We start from the raw sequence: 22,072 nt of genomic DNA, 5'->3' as shown, positions 1-22,072 counted from the left end.
GTCTCCATTTTTTTTTAATTTTAATTTTATAATAATTTTAAAAATATATAATTTTTATATATTATCTTATCATAATATATATATTTATACAAAATTTTGAATATAATTGGCTTATATTTATAAATTGTGTGTTTTAAAGTAAAATAATAGCTTTTAAAAAATTATATAACTTAAATTATAATATAAAAAAAAATTTTAATTTATTTTGCCATCCTTAAAAAAGAAAACTCCAAAGGATAGCCTGAAATGGCTAGAAAACTAAACTAAATTATTATTATTATTATTATTATTATTATTATTATTATTATTATTATTATTATTATTATTATTATTATTTACAATAAATATGAAAGTTTGTATAGGCATAATGTGGTGCAATATTTTTTGGAGACAACAATTTTCAAACTTTTCAATTTTTATAATTATACTTAGTTTTTTAAATTGCACTATAAATTATTGATAGAACTGTCATCATAACTGTGCCTTAATTTATTAAAAATTTACTGAAATGTTATCGTTGTATCATAATTGAGATAGCGAGGTCACAGTTCTATTAATTTTTAATAATGTGATTATAACAATAGGGTATAATTATATTATTGTCAGTAATTTAGATATAATTGTTAAAAAAAATTAAATATAGAATTATAAAAATAAGTAAAATTTGATATATATATTTTTTTGCCATTATCCTATTTATTTTTTATTTAGGGGTGAATTTTTAAATTTGGATTTTTTTTATATAAATAAGTAAATACACAACTTTGTGGGCATGGATTTAGCTTGTAGTTATGGGCTTTCAAAGTGGGGCTGGTGAATGAGGATGTCTTCTTCCAAAAGAAAAACGCCGTCGCTATATTTGCATCTCTCAGCTGGTATAGATCTCACTCTCTCGAGTCTAAAGACGATAAGAGCGTGATGGGAAGTTCCGTCCAACGCTTTCCAGTACCCTTCAAGAACCTTTCGCTAGATATCAAGGTATAATTAGCCTAGTTTTTTTCGTTTTTTTCATTCTTTTCCTGCACCAGTTCAACCTTGTTGGTGTTGTTGTTTGTGTTTTGGCCCATTACATGCTCGCTTAAATGCCCAGGAGTCACAAAGGAGCTGTCTTTTGCTGTTACCAGTTGCTTATAGGCACTTTGCGATTAATGGGTTGACCAAATTTTGCATAATTCAATGCATACTTATTGTTTCAGATCGTTGGTGGAGTTCTGTTTGAAATCGATTGAAGGGTTAAACATGTGTATCAGAATATAGTGATGATTTCTAGTTGGAATGGCTTTTTTTGTCTCTGTGTGTGTGTTACTGGATCTTTCAAAATTTTCATTAAATTCTTCTTACTTCAAGCGTGTTGTATTAATTTGGGATATTGCAACTGTAAAGTTTGAATAAGATAATTGAGTTCAATCACAAACGAAAATGGGTCTTGATTTGAGCGATTGATAAAGGGAGACTGTTAAGGTTAATGTGCTATGATTGAGTAATTCTACTATGAAAATGACATGGCATCTGAATTTCGCTGTTTGTTTGAGCTATCCAGATATTTAACTTGACAAGATAACAAATAAGCACATTTTCTACTTCGGTTTGCCTGCTATTCTTGGCAGTATACTTGTTCTTATCAGTGGACGGGGAAAATCAAATTTATAAGGTTTCCTTCACCATTTGGTTTCCAACTATTAAACTTAAGGGTAAATTAAGACTATGCATGTAAATTTTTTGAAGATTTTACATGCATGTACAGGACACATTGAGTTGATGACATCTAGGCCCAAGCATTGCAAACATTTCTTTTTCTCATTGATGTAGTAGTGTCTTAAATTGTGCTGTGTTAGTCTAGCATCTGTTGGTCAACAGTGGATGGGCAGGTGTGTCCTAGTACTAGAGTTTCAGATTGCATACTGGGTCAATTGCATGATGTCTAATGGCTTATTCAAAATAAATATACCCTTACCTATGCTAAACTATTTTCTTTTACCATCTTTCAACTACTGGAATCAACCTCGGTAGTGAGCATGTTATAATTTTTTTTTTCTTTCATAATTTCACTGCTGCACTAAAAATAAATGCGTTCATTTTATTGTGCTTTTGAAATGTTTCTTTGTCAAATATTCTTATTTATGTTTTGGCTGCTTGACAGGGGAACAAAACAGACATAGTCATTTGCAGTTATGATGACCATATTTTTGTGAGAATGAGTTTCCCAATTTATTTATATACTCTACTTATTTCTGCAAGGATGTTTCTGACATTTAAAATACTTGTCAGGTGATTGCTACCCAAATAGGAACAATGGGGACGATACTGCATGCCAGGTCTGCATGTTTTTTTGTTTGAAGTAGATATATATATACCTCTCTTGTTTTTAATGTCTGATCCAATGTGATATTGGTGTTGCTTTCAACTTTGTGACAAGGACTTAGTAAATTGTTTGTAACTGTGGCTGTGTCTTGGCATTGTATCCAAAATTTACAATGTTAAAACTTTAAATTGTCAACCAGAAAATAATGTGTTATAAGCCTATCGTAGCAATAATCTTTCATATGGTAACACGATCATCTTGCATGCTTGAATTTCTGATGTGCTTAGTGTAGTGAGTTCTCATATAATGATACATATATCCATTCCTTTACTCAAAACTCATTTCTTTGCAGGAAAGACTGTTCAAGTTTATAGATTTATCTGCTGTTGCTCCCCTGTACCTTGTGCCCTAATGATAATAATGCTGGGAAGTAGATATTAATTCATCTTACATATATAATGAACAAAAATTGATTTATCCAACACTGACATAATTTGCATAGAAATGGACGCTCTTGCATTGCTCAATTCCTTTATTTTGTTATAAAAACAAAAATTGTATATCTGTTCTTGTGTCTTGATACATATGATTGTTTGCTGCCTATGGTCATGAAGACAATCTTTGAGAAACTCTCTCTCTGGTAAATGGTTGGCTTCTTCCCCAAATCGAAATGCCAAGAAATTTTAGGGTCAATATAATTGGCTTTCTTAAGCAAAACTTTTTTTATGTCGAAGGGTACAAGAACAAAGATGGCTCAAAAAATAAACCACGATAATAGATGGTTGTCCATTTTTGTGCAGAAAAATAATCAATGCAAGTCCAAGACTATATTTATTTTGGTTCAATGGAGTGGGAAGGGGATTGATCACAGACACTTGGAGGGTTGCGAAGGTTTTATTTTATTCTATTAAATAGTAGTAAATCTGGGTGGGGCTTCTAAGATTTCTTTTTGCTCCCCTGTTGCCAGGAAGGAGGAAGGGGTGTCGATTCATCCCACTTTCAGTGTATCTGTAATATTTGGCAAACGAGATGAGGTAAACTATTGGGTCTGCACTACCACCTGTTAATTTTGATCTTAGCTTATGTTTGGTTTTGGTTGAACACAAATATGTGCAGGGAATGCTAGTGGCATGTGCTCGACAACTGATTGAACACATAAGGTGTGTGTGTGTGTGTTTGTTTTTTTTTATTTTTTTGAATTTAGCATGATAGATTGGAGCAATGTGTGTTCTGGATGGTCTGTTGACACTTACTTGTTTGTAATGGCAGTAGCTCAGGTTCCTCCAGGCCATTGGTGCTGTCTATTGGTCTTAAAGACCATTCCATGGTATGGTCCAAAGATGACTTCTTCTAAACAATGAAACATGCCTATCTGATATAAATCATGTTATGCAGGAGACACTTAAAGGAATTGTTTCTGCCGTAGTTGAAAATCGAATGTGGTAACAAATTACCCTTGGATTTCAACCTCAGCATTTCCACCTACCGATTTGTTTTGAGATTTTTCATGGATACAATCTTGGAGCATTTATGGAGGCTTATTAATTATCATACAAAATCATTCTTGACCAAAGCATTCCCTTTTCGTCTCCTCGCTATTTTATTTCTTTCTTTTGAGTCAGAAACATAAATCTTGTAGATGCTTCCTTATTTTTAAGAAAATATTATCCCTACTGAAACACCTATGCATAAGCATCTCTGCTTTTAAGAAATAGCAGAGGCAAAATATTTAGGATGTAAATCATAAATGAATTTATAATGGTTGATTTGTACATATTTCACAACTGAAAAACACATGCATTATTATTTTTTAACCATGCTTCCAACATAATTATGCTTCCATCCTCAACGTTAACAGCATGTCCATTCTTGCCCTCGCCCATTGCAACTACAAGAATCACCGCTTTGATAATCACCACCATCACTTGTAGCTATCACAGCCCCACTGCTATATACACTGCCGCTGCAGTCACCATCGCATTGTAAAAAATTTCCTAATTTTTATTATTATTTTGAGCATCACTAGGAGTATTGAGCTGGTAAATATAACACCTATTACTTTTTATTTTTTCATGGTATATAATCACATAATTACACAAGTAAAAAAAATGGGTCTTGCCTTCTTTGCACGCTTTGGCTACATGAATACAGGTACTCGAAGGCACCCCATGCTATAGTGCTAGAGAGCACAAGCGCATGTGTGTGTGCATGAGAGAGAGAGAGAGATCCAAACTGTATTATAATTACAATGCGTCATAAATTACATCATGTCACACATGATGTGAGACCCAACGAATGGCATCTCAAAATTTGAGTTCTGCCTTCAACAAACGTTCACACATGATACGCTAGAAATGCGAATCATAAGATGCCTTAATCCCTCTATGGGCTTGGCATATGGACATCAGCGCTACTGAAGAATAATCAAAGCTGCTGAAGACATCATCATCATCATAAGCCTCATTTTCTTCACTTATAGACCAAAGCATTCAGCCTTCTTTCTAACTGCAAACAGAAAAGAATATGACAGCTACTTTCATCACTACCAATGCAGTTCCAAGTTTAATTATCCTGAATATCTTGCTAAAATATAAACTGCTGAAGACTCTTTGTGGGGAACCAGTACAAAATCAGATACACCATTTTATGCCAAATCAACACATTTTGAAAACAGAGCACCGGAAAGTTGATTATTGATAGGTAGCTAGGCACTCTTAAATAATATGACAGCTAAGCCTTAATCTCAAACTAGTTGGGATCGGCTAGATGAGTATTCAATGAAAAATGAAAATAAATTGTGTAAAAAAATTCAAATTCCCGAAAACAAAACCATTGTCAGAAAACAATCAATAATAAATGTGAAGGAAACTAAAATGCAAATATATTCACCTAATACTTTATTTTTCATGAAGGCAGGATGCAGAGAAAGGGACGAGGGCTTTTTTTAATTATTATCATTATTTGGAGGGGAAGGGACATGTGCTTGTTAGCTAGGCTCCAAACCATATTGATATACCAAAAAAAAAAAAAGAAGCGAGATCCATCAGCCATGTTACAGGCCACTGTATTAAGCCAACAGTACTATGATGAGGAGTTTCCATGAAAGTAGGATAGTTTTGTTATGATGAAGATATGAACTTAGAGAAACCAAGATAAATGCGCACCTGTGTGTTTTTCATCTTCTGTCTCTGCAATTCCTCAACGAGGTTTCCAGCACTGACATTTGAGATAAGTTCCAGATGTATTTCAAAATAGCACCCATAATTTCAGTACTAATTTTTGGCCGTCATATCATACCTTTGTTGTAGATTAATCAACTGAGCCTGCAGCTCCCTCTCCCTAGCAGAAGCAGGTAATATCTGCATGTTGCACAAGATTAAGATCATTTTATCACAATAGCGAACTTTCCTAAAATTGGATACCAATTCTATAACAGATGGCTGGTTAAAACATGTCTTTCACATCAGATTGGTAAATTCTTTTCATCAAATATGATCCACTGTGAAAAATGGTCAGGGCCACACAATAACTCACAGGGATAAAAATACGAATCATTATGTCCACACATTAATGATGGTTGTGATAGTGAAGAAGAAGAATAAGAAAGAAATAGGCTAAATCCATTACACAGCTCTTGAACTTTTGGAGTCTTTGCTATTGAAATCTCCAACCAAAGAAGTGTTCTATTGGATCTTTAACTAATTGAATTGGTGATATAAACATAATATTGGGTAATTATTGAAATTTCAGAAATTTTTTGATCTTTTAATAATCATTCCTAACACCTACTTGTGGAAAAACTAACACATTTTGTTAAATACAACAAATTCTAAACATCATATGTTAGTAAACTCAACATATGAAGGTTTTATTACATGATATTAGATCCTCAATCTTTCTTGAGAAAATTTCTGCTACTGTGGACTTGCTATCTTTGTTTATATGTAGCCAAATTATGAATTTTTTTTCTATGTTAAACTAGTACTAAATAGCACCAAATAAAAATGTTGGGTTCAATAAAATATAACTAACGTTTGAAGGCTCGATAGCAAAAACACAAAAAAAGGGCCCCTTACCGCATTTTTCTAAAGAAATAATATCTTATTATTGCTCAATTTCATAACAAAGCAGATTTTATATATGTATATTGCAATCTGGCATGTTTTGTTAAAATTCTATAACAAGCGCAAGAAATTCTTGCACCAAAAAGAATTTTTGTTCTTTCTAAGGAAAAAAGGTACATTTACCTGCAAAAGGTCATTTGTGGCTGCTTCAGTTGACTCCATTTGCTTGTCTGCATTAAAAATGACAAGTGAAATAATCAGTGCATGCAGAAATAAGTGCCAATAATTAGAAATGATTAAAAGATGAGCTATTACCAGAGCTTTGTTCTACATATTTGATCAATTTAAGAATTTCTTCCTGTCAACAACATAGAATGGGTTTTGAAATGCAATTAATTTACATTGAATATATAATACATAAAAGTAACAAACCCTTTGCATGATGTTCTGCTGCAAAATGCATTGCAGTGATGGGAGAACTGAGGCGGCTGTAAGGCTTGATGTTGATGGACTACTTGAACCTCCACAAACGGAATTGAAATAACAGTTTGTAGGACCCTGAAATCAGGAAAATAATGGCAATGGTTACAAAGCCATTGCCTAAAAGTTAAATTTCTAAGTTCCACGCTTGATGCCGATGTATCACAGAATGCATAAAACTAAAACAGTGACTTAAAGATCAAGTCCCAAGTTCACTGGAAGAAAGGGAAAAAAATTTAGAGATTAAACCGCCTAAAGCACCAAGCACAAATAAATCACAAGGCAAATAAATTTAAAGCAGAAGCACTGAAGTCTGGAACATAAAGTATTTTACTTTACTATGACACTACCTGATATGTAATAGTTACCACTTAAAAGAAACCTAAAATGACCTTCCTCTCTGATACAAACAAAATTCACTAAAGGTTATACATAAAGATTTGAGTTCCAAGACAAATAAACTGCTGTAAGAATTCATACTTGTGCTGATGACAGGTGTTAAATTTTAACTCCAGACACAATTTGTTAGAAAGATCGATTCTCGCTTATTCTCACGAGTTGATTGATCAATAGACAGGGTGCCATAATAAGGGCATGGTTGAAAACTAAATTTTGACAAGAAGCTGTAAAATTTCTTCATATCAGGCTAATAGAAATCGAATTCTTGCTAACTAAAGGCTGGGCTTTGTTAACCTGAGATCATAGCAGGTGAATCAAATTACCTTTGGGTTGAGATCTGCTGAAGTGACCTTGAAGCGTCCTTTACGTTGGACAACTGCTCCTTCTGACAAATCCTCCGCTGCATGAACAGATTCAACAAACATATCTGTGATGAAATAAAACAAGTAATATAATTTATCATTACTCTTTGAAGCATGAACAATGTTGATAACCTGTGATTATCTCATTTACATAAAGAAATGAATATTAAAAATTAAATAAATTAATTAACATTATTAGTTAACCCCATAAATAAGAATGATTGTTAATTAACGAAAACATTAAATCTTTAGGTCATATTTTTACAAAGAGTTGTGTTAAATATAATAAAATGATGTTAAAATTTTAATTTAAAAAAAAAAATTTGTAGTAGAATTTAATGAATAATATAGTCATGAATGTAGTAGATAATGATATTAGAAGATTTTAATTATTAAATAATAATGAATCTCTTATTTAAAAAGAAATATAAAATAAAATTAAAATTAGTCTAAATTTTTATATGGATCATTTTTTTCAATGAATTGTTAATTAATAAAATAATTTACAATATAAAAAAAATTAAATTAATATTAAAATAATTTTTCATATTATGAAAGGGAAATTACTAAAAAAACTATAGTTTCATTTTTTTTTTTTTTGCAATTATTTCATATACTAATTAAATTACAAATTAAACCTTATACTTAACTTTTTTGGCTTATACCCTACCGTCACCATGTCCGTTAATTACCTAACGGACTTGCTACGTCAGATGCCACATCACGCCAACAGAACGAACCTGCCATGTCATGCCAATGGATCTGGTGACGGTAGGGTATAATTAGGAAAAATTAAAAAGCATAGGATTTAATTGGTAATTTTAGTATAGAATACAATTGCCAAAGAAAAATTGAAAGTACAAGTTTTTTAAAGTAATTTTCCCTAAAATTGTTAAATTTTAAAATATAAGGTTCTTCTATTAGTTAGGTAATATAAGTGCGTTTAGAACAGGTTCGAGCATTTAAAATACTAATTGGATTCAGATAGGATATTTTCTCAAGTATTTTATCACTTGCAATCCCTAGCATAATCTAAATATTAAAAAAAATTCCTTAAATAATTACTATAAAATTTATATATAATTAATTAAAGCACATACAATAACAATAACAATGAAGTCTCCCAAACTAGTTAAAGTTGGCTATATCCATTCAGTTATGTTTGAAACTAATTCAATATCTTTTAATATTACTTTCTTTCATGTCATTTTAGGTCTATCCCTTTTCATTCTCATTTCTTTCAACAAAATTCATCACATTTTTTTGTTAAAGCATTTTCAAGTCAATCAGATTAATCCAAATCAAATTGTTAATTAACTCTTAATTTTAAAAGTAATTTGAAATTTGTATAAATTAAAATGGATTATAAGCAATTTTAAATCCAATAAATTCTAATCAAATTGAGAAATTGGGATAAAATTTACCGTCTTTATAAATACAAATTAGTTCGAATCTAGTTGAAAAAATTATAGATGTTGCAATTGAATTAAATTAGATTAGGTGAGTTTAATTAATGCGAAAATTACCAAAAAAAAAGTTATTTTTTTTTCAATTATACTCTATACTAATTAAATTACCAATTAAACCTTATATTTTTTAAATTTTCCTAATTATATTGTACCGTCACCAACTTCATTGGCATGACATGGCTTCTAGCACAACAAGTCCGTTAGGTAATTAACGGAGCTAGCAGCGGTAAGATAAAATGAGGAAAGGTTGAAAAGCATAAAATTTAATTGGTTGAGTTGAGTTGAGAGTATAATTGTAAAATAAATTGAAAGTACAAGTTTTTTTTTTTGTAATTTCCCCTACTATTAAAAATATATTTATATTCACAAAAAGTATATATATATATATATCCATTTTGAGATTTATCACCTTTATGATAAGACAAGATAAAAACTACCTTTTGTTGTATAGTACATCAATTATCACCGGACCCATTTAGGATTTTAAGATAATATTAATTGACTTTTTCAATATAAAATTACAAGCATATAATTTCAAATCAAATAAGAATGTGAAAAGTTTAAAATAAAAATATAATTTCTCAATAATATATCTTTTATAAATATATAAACTTAATATATGTTGTAGTATAAGATTATCATACATTGTGAAAAATACCAAATGAAGAAAACTTGAATTTGTGAGCCATAAAAAAAAAAAAAAAAAAACAAAGAAGAAAATTGGAGTTGCACCCACTTCAAGTTTCAAACTAAATTGATTATTGGCTATTATGGTCAAATGTGTGGGTGTGTGTGTTAAGTGCTCGTTTCGTTGGAGACAATTTTCAATTTTTGGGCTTCTAACCACTGATTTGGGGTGTTTCATAAACATAACTTTTGGATAAAATTTTCAAAGTAAGCAATTATAATTGTAATGGTGAAAATTGAAATTTTCAGCTATCAACTTTCTTCCCTTCAACTACTAGACACTGAATCATTTACCCCAGCCATTTTTTTTTTTTATGGTTTATGCCAATAATGGTTTATTGCCTCAATTTTTTTGAACTCCTTTTTTATTGCTTGCGTGATTTATTGTTTGAAGGGTAGTAGAGAAAAATTGACAAGTCTTTTTTTTTTCAGAGCAGGTCTTCATAAATAAAATTTTATACAAATTAAATAATATTTAGATTAAATTATTTGTACCATATCTCAAGCAACATAGCTGAATTTTTAATAATTAAAAAAGTAATCAAGTAAACAAAACAAATATAGATAGTACTGCTGATTAAGTTATCATATTCTTTCATGTCAACAAAAGGGATCAACAAACTTCTTATACTAACTATCCATGCATATGAATAGAGTAAAAATTTGGAAGAATAATTTAAACAACATGAATGCCTTAAGTTTGAGCTCTAGTGCAATAGGAGGACCAAGTTAATAAATATGCATATGATTGACTTTAGGTCTAAACTTTCCATGATTCCATGTAATTCAAGGATATATGTATATATACAATAGAATTACTAATATTGTATGACAAGTAGAATTATAAGATAATGTGCATTTTTGTAAATATTAACTAGTTGTGTACTTTTTTTAAGGAGCAATTATTGTTTAAATTGTAATGGGATTATCCATTTTTGAAAGGGGAAAAAAAAAAAAAAACTGTTTTATGCTATCCTTTCAAAATAAGATTACTTACAACGCTAGAATAGGTTTACATTTGCAAAGAGACTTTTTTTTTTTTTTAAAGCTTAATTTGTGATATTAGAATTTTAATAACAATCCATGCATGCAACCAGAGTAAAAAATTTGAATGGAACATTTAAACATGGATGCCTTAAGTTTGATCTCTAGTGTGGATTATAATTCTTTGAAAAAAAAAGAATTTCCATGCTATCCTTTCAAGATATATTTGTATTACTTATTTAGAATAGGATTAATTATCAAGTTAGAATAAGATTACATTTGTAGAGAGACTTTTTTTTTAAGTGTAATATATGGCATTAGAATTTCTAATAATTTATAAATAATATAAAATATTAAGGGTATTTTTGTTAGTTCACTAGTCCCCCTACCCAATTCGTACTTTTGAATATATTATAATATAAATAGATAAATGGATATGCATGAGGAAAAATGAATATGAGAACCACAGCTGACATACCAGAAGAAAGGTTATTGGTTTCTCTTCTCTGTCGATATAACAATGGACCACTATAATTTCGCTCTGATTGATGCTTTGGCTGTACAAAATCCCTATAAAATATTTGAAGATACAAGCTATTACTAATTACTAGAACCAAATGGTTTCACATAGATAAATGACATTGACAAAAAGCAGCCCGAGTCTTGAATCCTCGATGCAATTTTTTTTTTGGGTTGATTTTAGGCTCTTAGGAACAAGAGTGTAACTGTTTGAAGGAAAGCAGCAAGTAAAATCAACTTCAGTTGGAATATGAAACTCACCTGTTCTCATCTCCAACAATCTTTTTAGAAGAAATGTTATCATCTGGCATTAATGGTCCACTAAAACATTTTTTATTCTCCATAACAACATTACGTGGTAAAGAACTGCTTCTCCCAGAATTACCACCTTCATTTGCTTCACCGTCTTGGTTTACAACATTTGCCGACAACTTTGTAAGAACCTGTTGTTCAGAATCTGTTTGGGCAGTACCTTTCCAACTTGGACTACTTCCATCCACATCATCATCTCCCACATCAAAACAGCCTCTGCATTATAATACATGGCTGCATAATTAATAAGAAACTAAAACCATAAACACAATAGATATTTTATGCTAAGTTGACATGTCAAAATCATTGTAGAAAAAGCAAATGCACAGCTGATTGAACATTATATAAATGCATTCTATAGGTCCAACATGTTAATATGGAATGCAGTTCACAATCTCTTCTAATGTAAAAAAATTACCCACTACTCTTACAGCCGGTTAAGTATATGAAGGTCAGAGCAAGTAGAACCAGAAATGTTAGGCCATGATAAAGGAAGACATAAGAAAAAGATAAGATTCTTACTTAAGTGCTTGAAGAGGTTTAATTGCAAATGAAGGAAGTGAACTCTCCAAATCATGAAGATCACTGAACCCATCCTGAGACACAGATGATGAATGTGCAACATATGGCAGAATGACCAGGAGTCCTCAGTTTCCAGGAAACACCTTACAATGAGGAAAAAACTACAAAGAAAATGCTGGCATGGAAATTGATACCTCATGACTAGGAGCAGCAGTTGAATGGTTAGCCCTTTCATGGGACAGCCTCTCAGCTGTAAGCTCAACATTATTGTGCCTGTGCCTCTGCTTCATGCCCATATCTGGATCTTCTGCATTTGATATGCCATCAAAATCCTGAATCTGCATGTAGTACAGAGCCAGGGCCAAGGTAGAAAAAAAATAATGTGAAGTTTAGTCCACCAATGAAATTGTATGTATGAAATACTATATATGCATCAAATCAGAAACTGAAATTGCTTACAAGAGCAGCCTGACTTTTCAAATCCTCAAGGTTGAAATTCCAGGCACTGATTCCTTTTATGTACTCTTGCTGCAACATGACCAGAATTAGATTAAAAATTCCATCAAATTTTGGCCAGAAAGATCTGAAACTGTAAGCTAATTTGATTATGTAAATACCTCTGTACAATATACCTATGTATGGACAGAGACACATGCAAATAACTAAATTTTTTTCCCAGAACATAATTAATTAACTAGGATAACATTTGTAGAAATATCACTGCATTATCATTGTCAAGAAGTTGCAAACCACCAAAACTTCAAACTAAGCTAGTTCAATTTTCTTGTTCTTTAGTCAAGTATAGATCTACTCATGCCAACTCAAATATATTCAATTTGATTAAATGAATTTAGCAGATACAAGATTCAAAATTTCCAAATTAAAAGAATAAATGAAAGGATAATACCAGATACAAGATTCAAAATTACTAACTTCAGCCGAAATACAACCAATTTATGGACTTTTTTTTAAATTGGAATTTCATTCCTCTCCAACCGCAAAAGTTTCATCCAAATCAAAAAATTTATTTGCACAGCTTTGATCAATTTTAACTCCAAGGGCTTTCTTACGGTTCATCACTAACAGAAACCACAAAAGTCTTAAGTTACCAGCCCAATGCAGTGGCCGTTAACATGAAAATACTATGATGTTGGTATATATGATGGAGGACTAAGCCATCCCAAAAAAGATATCTATAATTGGACCATGCCATAGTAACTAACCCAACATAAGTGGGAATAAACTAACAAACACAACATCAAGATGAACAAACACAACATCAGAGGGATTAGAACCTGGGACCTCTATATTCTGAGAGCATTTATAATGATGGGATAGTTTACCAGTGATATATTTTTTAAACTCATGAAAATATCAGCCGTGCGTTAAAGGGCACTTATGTAATATTCACCTACACTAATACAAATATGGGTGGTCTCTCTCTGATAGTCAAATTGATGTAGAAACAATAGAACAATGGGAAAGAGAAACAAATTCTCAATTCTATTAGTTCTCCAATCAGTTAAATACAGAAAAGGTCCACCAACCACCAAAATACCTAAAGGACATAGATATTGAAAGTAGAATTATTAGTCCTACTAGTATTAGGATTTGGAATTCTAAACAAGAAAATACAAGTAAATTCAAATTAGGAATCCTAAACCAACTTAACTTCCTAAATAAAATAAAATACTACTTTCTAAATAATACTAGAATTTCTAAATAATAGAAATACTATTACTAGTTAAAGTTCCAAAATAATATAAATTTAAACTTTCTGATTTTCCAATGAAAAATTAAATCAACATAATTCCTAGAATGAATCTTCCTTGACTTCTGCCCTGGTTGAAGAAAACTCGACCTCAAATTTTTTATTGTTGAAGAATCAAGAACTGAATTTGGAGAACTACAGCCTTGTCTTCTTGGATGGTAGCAATAATATTGAAATGAAGAACTCCATTTCTTTTATTCACATCCAAGGAAATATCTGAACATATAAATTCAGTCACTACAACAATTGAAAAAGGCTCTTCAATTCACTGGTAACAAGAGAATTAGCTAAAGCTTCAGTTTTCTGTCGTTTCCACTACTTGAATTTCTTCTTTCCCTATGATAGATTTTTCAAGCTTTTCTTGCTCATCAGCTTCTTTCTCAAGAACAGGGCTACTCAAAAATTTTCAACTCAGTCTTAACATCTTGGATTTCAACATGTGAAGGTTCAACAATAAAAGCTTCGAATTCTTCAAGCTGCTTTTCTTGTTCTTCATCTTTAATTCTTCCCTCATAATTATATGTTCAAGAACTCTTGATATCGTGTCCAATTCTGCTTTTAGTTAAAAAATACATTCCATTTTCTATTCTTCAAATTTTATCTTCCTAGCTTCTTGTTGAATATGATATTCCTGCTTCCATACTTCAAGTTCTCTCTCCCTAACTTGTAAAAGCTTTTTGATGGTTCGATATTTATTAAAAAAACAAAAAAGTTAGAATGATAATATTCAGCACCACCATATGAATTCCTCCAACAACACATTTCATCTAGTTTGAGTTTTCTCCAACTAGGGGAAAATGCTGCAATCAAGAAAATCTTAACTTCATAATTTTACAATGAAAAATTGAATCTTTCTTGACTGTGTCACAATTACTCAAGAAGCTTTTAGTTTTGCTGAAGAGTTTATTAAGAAAATTACAGAGTACATTCTAGTTCTTTTAGATTTTTACTTATGTGTATTTAAAATACTAGCTGTTGGACATTTATTTTAAGTCACAAGGATACTTTTGTAATTTCATATTTGATGGAAAGATCTAAACTTCTATAGGAGTCTTTATTTGGTTAAGGATTACCTTTTCAGGATTACTTGAAGATAAAGGTTTACTTTTGGGAGTCCAAATCCTTAAAGGTTAAGGGTTACGTTTTGAGTCTATAAATACCATGTTTTGTTTTATCAATATGAATTCTAGCAATTATGCTTTGAGTTGTGTGATGCCTATGGAACCTTGGATGTGATCACTAAGGTAGTTTAGGTGTGAAGTCTAGAACTTTTATTTTACTGTTCACAGCCCACAAATCTTCCCTTCTTATTTAAGTTCACTTCTCAATTACATCCTTTCACAAACCCTTATTCTACACCTAAATCCTGCTCATTTTAGCCTTCACAAAATCTCAAATTTCAACATTAATTCTAAGACCTACAGGCTGTCCTGCATCTCTATCAGCATTGAAACTGCCTGGAGTAGCCTAGAGATTCTAAGGATGTCAACAACTGAAGCAAAAATTAGAAATTTTGATTGTATAATTCATATAACCCCTTCAACCCTAAGTGCAAAAGACCTAAACCCAAATAACTAGGATGATGGAACATAGAAAAATTTAACAAATCTACATATTTCACCTGTGATAATTGCTCTTTATCTTCATACAGAGCCTTTTTCTGAACAAGAAGATTAGCCTCTTTTGCCTTAAAAATGAAAGAGAGAAGGTTGAGGGTCATCAAGAAGTTATGCCTCATTTAATAGTAGAATTTGCAAACTGAAAAGATGTAGTTTTAGATGAGCAAGAGACCTTCAGCACCCTAAAACGCTCTTCCAGAGGATCAAGTCCATCAAGAATGGTACGAGCAACATATTCATTTAACTGTGCATGTTTAAAGAAATGATGTTTCAAAAGCTTTTCTGAGGTGGGACGTTTCTTTGGATCCTTCACTAAGCAAGCAGCCACCATCTCTTTGAATGACTGAAAATGCGCAACACTTTGAGGTAACTTCACAAGCATAATAGTGAAAATGTTCCAGCTCAGTAATAGAAATAAACCTTAGAAAATCTCATGTCTCTTTCATAATCAAGTCCTGGAGGCGCACTTTGTAAAGTCATCAGCAAAACCTACAGTCATTATAAGGGAAAGATCAAATTATGAACAAGGAAAATAAGCACCATTCAAATGCTTCCAATATAATGGTAAGTATTAGAAATTAAATTTACTTTCATTGGTGATTTATTGGAGAAAGAAGCATGGCCGTGAGCAAGTTCAAGAGCAGTTATTCCAAATGACCAGATGTCTGCTCTGTTCACAGAAACAAAATGTTAAAAGGGTCTTCAGTACATTATTCTAAACATTGTACAAACCAAGAACAAGAAGCAGATAAAGTAGAATACATAAAAAAGATCCAAGGTTCACTCACTTAAAGTCATATCCATGTAATTGCTGCATAACTTCTGGAGCCATCCTGAGAGAAAAGTACAAAAGGAAGACAGAAAATGTTTCTGTTATAGAAAGCCAATGTGTGTATATATCTTGTATAGTCCAAATTAGTTATGTAGTTTAATTAGGATTTGTGTTCCTATTTAGTTAGAATTTGTATTCCTATTTAGTAAGAGTGTTTTCAGGAGAAGTTGTACATAAATTGGAATCCCTCATTCTATCAAAATATAGAAAAGAGTTACGCTTAACTCTTTTCCATACCAGTCACATGCAAATCCACTTGTTTCTGATAATCAACAATGAGATTTGATTTCACACAGTTGAACATTAACAGGAAGTGCAAGGGAAAATAGGTTAATGAGTTACCAGCATGAAGTTCCAACAAAGGTATTTCTGGAACGCTGCCTATCTCCTGTATCAAACATGCATGCTGACACTCTGGAGTCTGCTAACTTAACTGCACCATTAGAATCAATTAAGATGTTGCCAGCCTGCAATGGGATATTCAAAAAGCAGATAAGAATTAAAGCACAGTAGTATTCCCCACATTGATTGGCAAAGTGTTCACAAAATAAGAAAACAATACGGTGTCACCCAACAACAGACGACTACCCAGTCTGCTAGATGTAGAGATAAAAGCAATGAAATGTTAACAAAATGACTCAATACAATGGTCACAAACTTAAATTGCAGTCACTGTCATGGGTAATGGAAGCAAGGCCTACAACGGCAACAGCTTATCACTACACAAATTTTTCTAAAAAATTTGCAAAATTCATAAATGAATAGATATTTAAAAATGTAAATATAAAACTAAGATATACAACTAAACAATAAGCATAAATATATCAAATAAAGACATTAAATCTATCATTCTTAGACATCATTAGCATTAATCAATTTAAAACTAAAATTAGATGTAGATAGTAAAGAACTAACATTATACTTAACAAACATTAATGAAGCCTAAAAGTTTATTTGATGTTATTTTCTAATTACTTATGTATTTAACTAAAATTAATTTTGAAAATAGTTCAAAATTAGAAAATAAAAAATAACGTATAGATCAGGCAAACTAATGCTTCATGTTATAAATTTAATAAAAAAAACCCAGCATCAAACGTAATTTTTTTTTTCAACAAATAAGCAAAAAACCAAAAACAAAAAGGATAAACAATTCATCTTTTGCAAGATGTGGATGCATAGAACTAGAAAATTAGTTGATGATCTTAGCTCAAGTAAAAAGAAGTGAAAGATTTGTAAAAAGATAGAAAATTTTAGATGGATAGTTGAGAGAGAAAGTAAGACATAGCAACTTAAAACTCCCCAAACCAGAAGCAAATCAAGAGGAAGAGCAACTGACCCCCATTTGGACAAAAAAAAAAAAAGTGAGATTAGGGACTGTTACCGTTACTTAATGATAAACAATGGCTGTTACTGTTATGTAAAGGCCGTTACGGCCATTACAAGTGCATTTTTTCTTATGCCTTTAAATAAAGAGTGTAATAGGAGACTAAAAAACTTTAAATAAAGGCCGTTACGTAGTGTAATGGCCATTATTTAAAACTATAACAATGGTATACAAAGACAAGATTCCTAATACTACAGCCCTCAAAATGGTACTCATGAGCGAAAAACCGACTAATGGTAAGGATATGGGATAGGGCTCAAGCTACCATACATAGCTTAGACACTCACCCTAGTTGTTTGAGCAACAAAACTCGGACAGCAAGATCCTAGTTACTCAGATCATCCACAAAAGGATAAGGATCCCGAAATATCCACCGTGATTACAGTCCTAACACTCGTAGGACTCCCAAACAATCGGGACTCCAAGTCCTATTCTAACATTATCTCTAATCCTAACACGAGTCTACATCAAAGCTTATATAAAAGCTATCAGGTACACACGCAAATCTCTTAATCACATTCTTATTCTTTAACAGTTAGGTTCCAATACTGACTTTAGCATCGTAGTGGTGGTCAACTGGCCCACCCGGTGTTCTCTACTGTTATGTTGCAAATCCAAGCCTCAAGATCTATCAACCATACCCGCAGAAGAGGAGAACAGCATCAATTCCATATTTTCATTTGAACAAAAGTTAATTTTTTCCACATCTAATCTAGCAAGCATGCATACTTTAAATGATAAGCACATTGTACTATCCCATCAAGAAATCCTGCCACTTTGGATTATTTTTCATTTTCTTCATAGCATGTCTTCTTCCAATGACATCTTTCATAAGAAGTCAATAGCTAATAGGCTCCAGCAGTGATAATAGACCACAAGAGGCAATGAATAATTGATGAGGTAAGCCAAATAGGTACCTTAACGTCTCTATGGATTTGACCATGAGCATGAAGATAAACAAGAGCTTTGAGAGTCTCATGCAATAGTGTGGCAATAATAGGCTCTTCAAAACCCTCTGGATAAGCAGATTTCATTATATGAAGGCAGGATCCCCCACCCATGTACGGCATCACAACCCAAAGGCTGTGGCCTGTGGTGAAAGAACAATGCGCTTGTAATACATTTGGATGATCGATCAAGCTCATTGTCTGTTCCTCTCGTCGCATGTCATCCTGCACTAGTATAAAAAATTTTTTAGTATGCATGACAACAAAATAAAACTTTGCATGAATCCTTGACAAGACTCGGAAAATCATAGCCCACTAACAAGCACCAATGACACTTGCAATGCGTCCAACCACAGATTGATGATGATGATCTACCGCAATTTTAGCAATACAAGGCAAAGGGAGCTAAATGGTGTTAGTTTGGACAGTGTGCAGACATTTCCAATACTTAGGCTTCATAATAAAAAGGATCGTGGATGTTAATCATAGAAATAAAACAAAGTGAACAAAGAAATGCAGCAAAAGTCCTATGGAAAGTAAAATTTCAGTGAAGTTAAAAGGAGAATATACATAAGGCTGTCATTTTTTACTGGCAGTTATTAATGGCAACAAGCATTGTGCATGGAGGAAACATTACATCCAGAAAATTAGTGTGTGAGAGATGATAATGCTAAAATGTATGTGTGGAAAACACGAAGTGGATAAAAACTGAGTACATTTATGAGTAGGAGAAACCAACACTAATTGAAGATAAATCACAAGACCAACTGAGATGGTTTGTACACGTTCATCATAGGTCATCAAGCACAACAGTAAGTCAGTAATAAGTTCAACATATCATAGTTGGGGAAAATAAAGATGAAGGTAGACCAAGGATGGGGTGAAGAAAGAAAATGGATCTGGCAGCACAAGATCTTTCAATGGATGTCACCCTTAGCTAAGTATAACGGAGAAAAACAATCAGTGTAGCCAAAGGCTTAGATGAGTTGAGTTAAAGACATACCAACACAGATTTTTAACTAGATGCTTATTGTCATAGATAGACTAATGGAACTGAAAATGAAGTGTTGTGATGGATTCAACTATTTTTTAGTTTTACTGTTTAATGATAAGCAATTTGATTTCATGAAGTTGCAATAAAAGAAGTAGTGCACTATCAGAGACTATAGTGTGACTTTATATGTTAAACAAGTACATGAAGCATTAAATAACAAAATAATCTTAACCATGCAGCAAACCTAACAGACACCCTTCCAGTATATAATCAGCCTAAATATGAGTATTTGGAGCTTCTAATGAAAATGCAATGCACTTACCAGGTCATTGTTGCACCTTTCCAGGTCAAGAACCTTAATAGCAACTGTCTCATTAAGTGGGATGCAAAGAGCCTTATAAACAGTGGCACTGCCACCTTCACCAACTTCTTCACATAACTTGTAATCTTTTGCACTTACAGGATACCTTTTCTCTGAAATGTGCTCCATGGTTTCGTCTTGTAGCGCACCATTAACATCCCCCTTTACTCAAAGATGTCCCATAAAACATTAATGAAGTGTATATAGAGAAGGTAAAAACTAAGTTGATGTGGGGTTTCTTCCAATTTGGTAGCATCTCCCCCTTCTTCAGCATGAAATGTTGTATGAATCTAGTGGTATCATCAAGATGATATTACCAACCATTTCTTGCATGTAGAACCATTAACCTCAATAAACTTAAATTATCCTTACAACTCCCAAAAGTAGACTAGAAAAACACTGCCTCAGCATGTTGCAAAATTATATCCCCAAAAATGAAAAAAATAATGGTATCTGATGTCAATGATCCTAGACTGAATTATCAGAATCTGTTATGGATTATCAGAAAATGACTAAGCTGATAAAAGGTATTAGCATGTACAATAATTTAGTAGAATGCCAAACTTTTAATATGCTCCCAAAGCCAAGCAGAGAAAATTCTTTTGATTCAGGTGCATGAACAGTTGAAGAACAACTATTCTTGGACAATAATTTACCTAGAACTCGTACAAAACCAAAGGGTGTTAAAAACAAATCAATTGCATTCTTGAGTAAACATATAAAATCCTCATAACATTTTTTTTTTGGGGGGGGGGGGGGGGGCGGGGGGGGGGGGAGGGGGCGGATTGGGAGGGGAAGAAATTAGAGTATCACTTTAGCATGAAAAGTATGACAAACAAGTAAAATAGCAGAGCTCAAGAGAGATCGTAAAGAAAAGCAGAAACAGGAAATAATTTTAAAACTCTACCACATTGTGGTTAAAACAACCAGCATGAATAAATCAAGTTTTTCCAAGAAGATACTTCTGTTTGACTTCGTAAGTTTTTTCCAGGTTACCAAATACTAGAAAAAGCATTCTCACAAACATGACTCTCTTTGTAAACAAATGAACCTTTTCTTAGCCCTTCATAATCTAGAGATACATTTATATTTACAACCAGTTGCCTCCCTTCGTAAAAGATAAAGCATGTTTATCTATAATAGGTGCAGTCTCTAACAAATGCCTAAGCAACTTGAATAGCAAAAAAAGAGCTACTACCCATACAAGCAAAAAAGTACTCCGAGATTGGAAAACAAAACCTCAGAATGTTCCAACTATAAATGAAGCTTACAGCAAATTCAAAAGCAAGCAACTAGCACCAATCATAACAATTTATGTAAGCACAGCCCTCATTTCCAATCTCTTTCCCAATTTCAATCCTTAGAAAAACAAGAAGCAACTTTACAATCCAATTGACAAACCCAATTCCCTCATTAGCTAACAAAGCAAAGAAAATTCGACCATAATAAGCAATGAAATAACAAATTCCCAGCAAGCACAGATTCATAGAATAAGTAATAAAAATTGAAGAATTCTAGGGCTTGGATTATAAATAGGGGCAGAAAGAGAAATGGGACCTGCTTAGCTAAACTGAAAAGCAAGAAGAGAGACGTCGCATTCAGCAGATACTAGAGGAATCAGTAATTTGTACCTGTGACTAAGAGAAGAAAGATGCAAGCTTCTGTTTGTGACGAAGATTTGTGGCTCAATCTCAAACTAAGTCCGCCTTGTATCCAAGAAATCTGCAGAGGATTGAGGGTCAAGAGATCGAATCTACCTCTTCTTATTCTTATTCTTCTTCTTCTTTTTTCCGTTTTTTTATTTTATTATGACTCTTATTTTGAGATTGGAGAGAGCAAAAAAGATTAAAGAATATACAAATGAAAAATAAAATAAAATAGTAAAAAATTGGAGGGGGAGAGCGAAAATCCTAATTGCAAATGGAAAGTGTATTTCTAGGTATTATATAGTAAATTTTTCCTTTTTTTTCCAGGTAATTATAATTTAATCACCAAAATTTAAGAAAATTTATAAAGCAATTCATATATTTTATAGTAAAAAAAAATCAATCCTTTTTATTT

General features: G+C 32.2%; 2 protein-coding genes across 9 annotated transcripts; one reads left to right on the top strand and one right to left on the bottom strand.

The window, feature by feature from the left end:
* Positions 1–778: 778 nt before the first annotated feature.
* On the top strand, positions 779–4,094 carry LOC110641894 (uncharacterized). 2 transcript variants are annotated; one of them, XM_058141119.1, is made up of 7 exons: positions 779–978; positions 2,141–2,188; positions 2,269–2,315; positions 3,103–3,193; positions 3,270–3,336; positions 3,419–3,462; positions 3,572–3,590. In XM_058141119.1, the coding sequence occupies exons 1-5, from the start codon at positions 919–921 to the stop codon at positions 3,333–3,335; spliced, it is 312 nt and encodes a 103-aa protein (XP_057997102.1). In that variant the 5' UTR covers positions 779–918; the 3' UTR covers position 3,336; positions 3,419–3,462; positions 3,572–3,590. The 2 variants fall into 2 exon arrangements, with proteins under 2 accessions (XP_057997102.1, XP_021649459.2); XM_021793767.2 differs by lacking the exon at positions 3,103–3,193 and adding an exon at positions 3,698–4,094 and having other exon boundaries at positions 784–978; positions 3,572–3,629.
* Positions 4,095–4,333: 239 nt separating this feature from the next.
* On the bottom strand, positions 4,334–21,946 carry LOC110641892 (serine/threonine-protein kinase BLUS1). 7 transcript variants are annotated; one of them, XM_021793760.2, is made up of 22 exons: positions 21,643–21,945; positions 19,973–20,337; positions 18,627–18,881; positions 16,665–16,789; positions 16,279–16,323; positions 16,079–16,160; positions 15,911–15,979; positions 15,663–15,833; positions 15,493–15,558; positions 12,560–12,628; positions 12,295–12,438; positions 12,101–12,174; positions 11,528–11,794; positions 11,226–11,317; positions 8,300–8,347; positions 7,569–7,672; positions 6,799–6,924; positions 6,682–6,724; positions 6,550–6,596; positions 5,600–5,661; positions 5,467–5,518; positions 4,334–4,807 (listed from the first exon to the last, which is right to left on the bottom strand). In XM_021793760.2, the coding sequence occupies exons 2-22, from the start codon at positions 20,138–20,140 to the stop codon at positions 4,772–4,774; spliced, it is 2,145 nt and encodes a 714-aa protein (XP_021649452.2). In that variant the 5' UTR covers positions 20,141–20,337; positions 21,643–21,945; the 3' UTR covers positions 4,334–4,771. The 7 variants fall into 7 exon arrangements, with proteins under 7 accessions (XP_021649452.2, XP_021649450.2, XP_021649453.2 ...); XM_021793758.2 differs by having other exon boundaries at positions 19,973–20,301; XM_021793761.2 differs by having other exon boundaries at positions 7,569–7,645; positions 19,973–20,301.
* Positions 21,947–22,072: the final 126 nt, after the last annotated feature.

Source organism: Hevea brasiliensis, chromosome 18 (genome assembly GCF_030052815.1).
Source record: "Hevea brasiliensis isolate MT/VB/25A 57/8 chromosome 18, ASM3005281v1, whole genome shotgun sequence".
NCBI classification, from domain to species: Eukaryota; Viridiplantae; Streptophyta; class Magnoliopsida; order Malpighiales; family Euphorbiaceae; genus Hevea; species Hevea brasiliensis.
The sequence above is the reverse complement of the archived record's forward strand: the minus strand, read 5'-3'. Positions and strand labels throughout refer to the sequence as shown.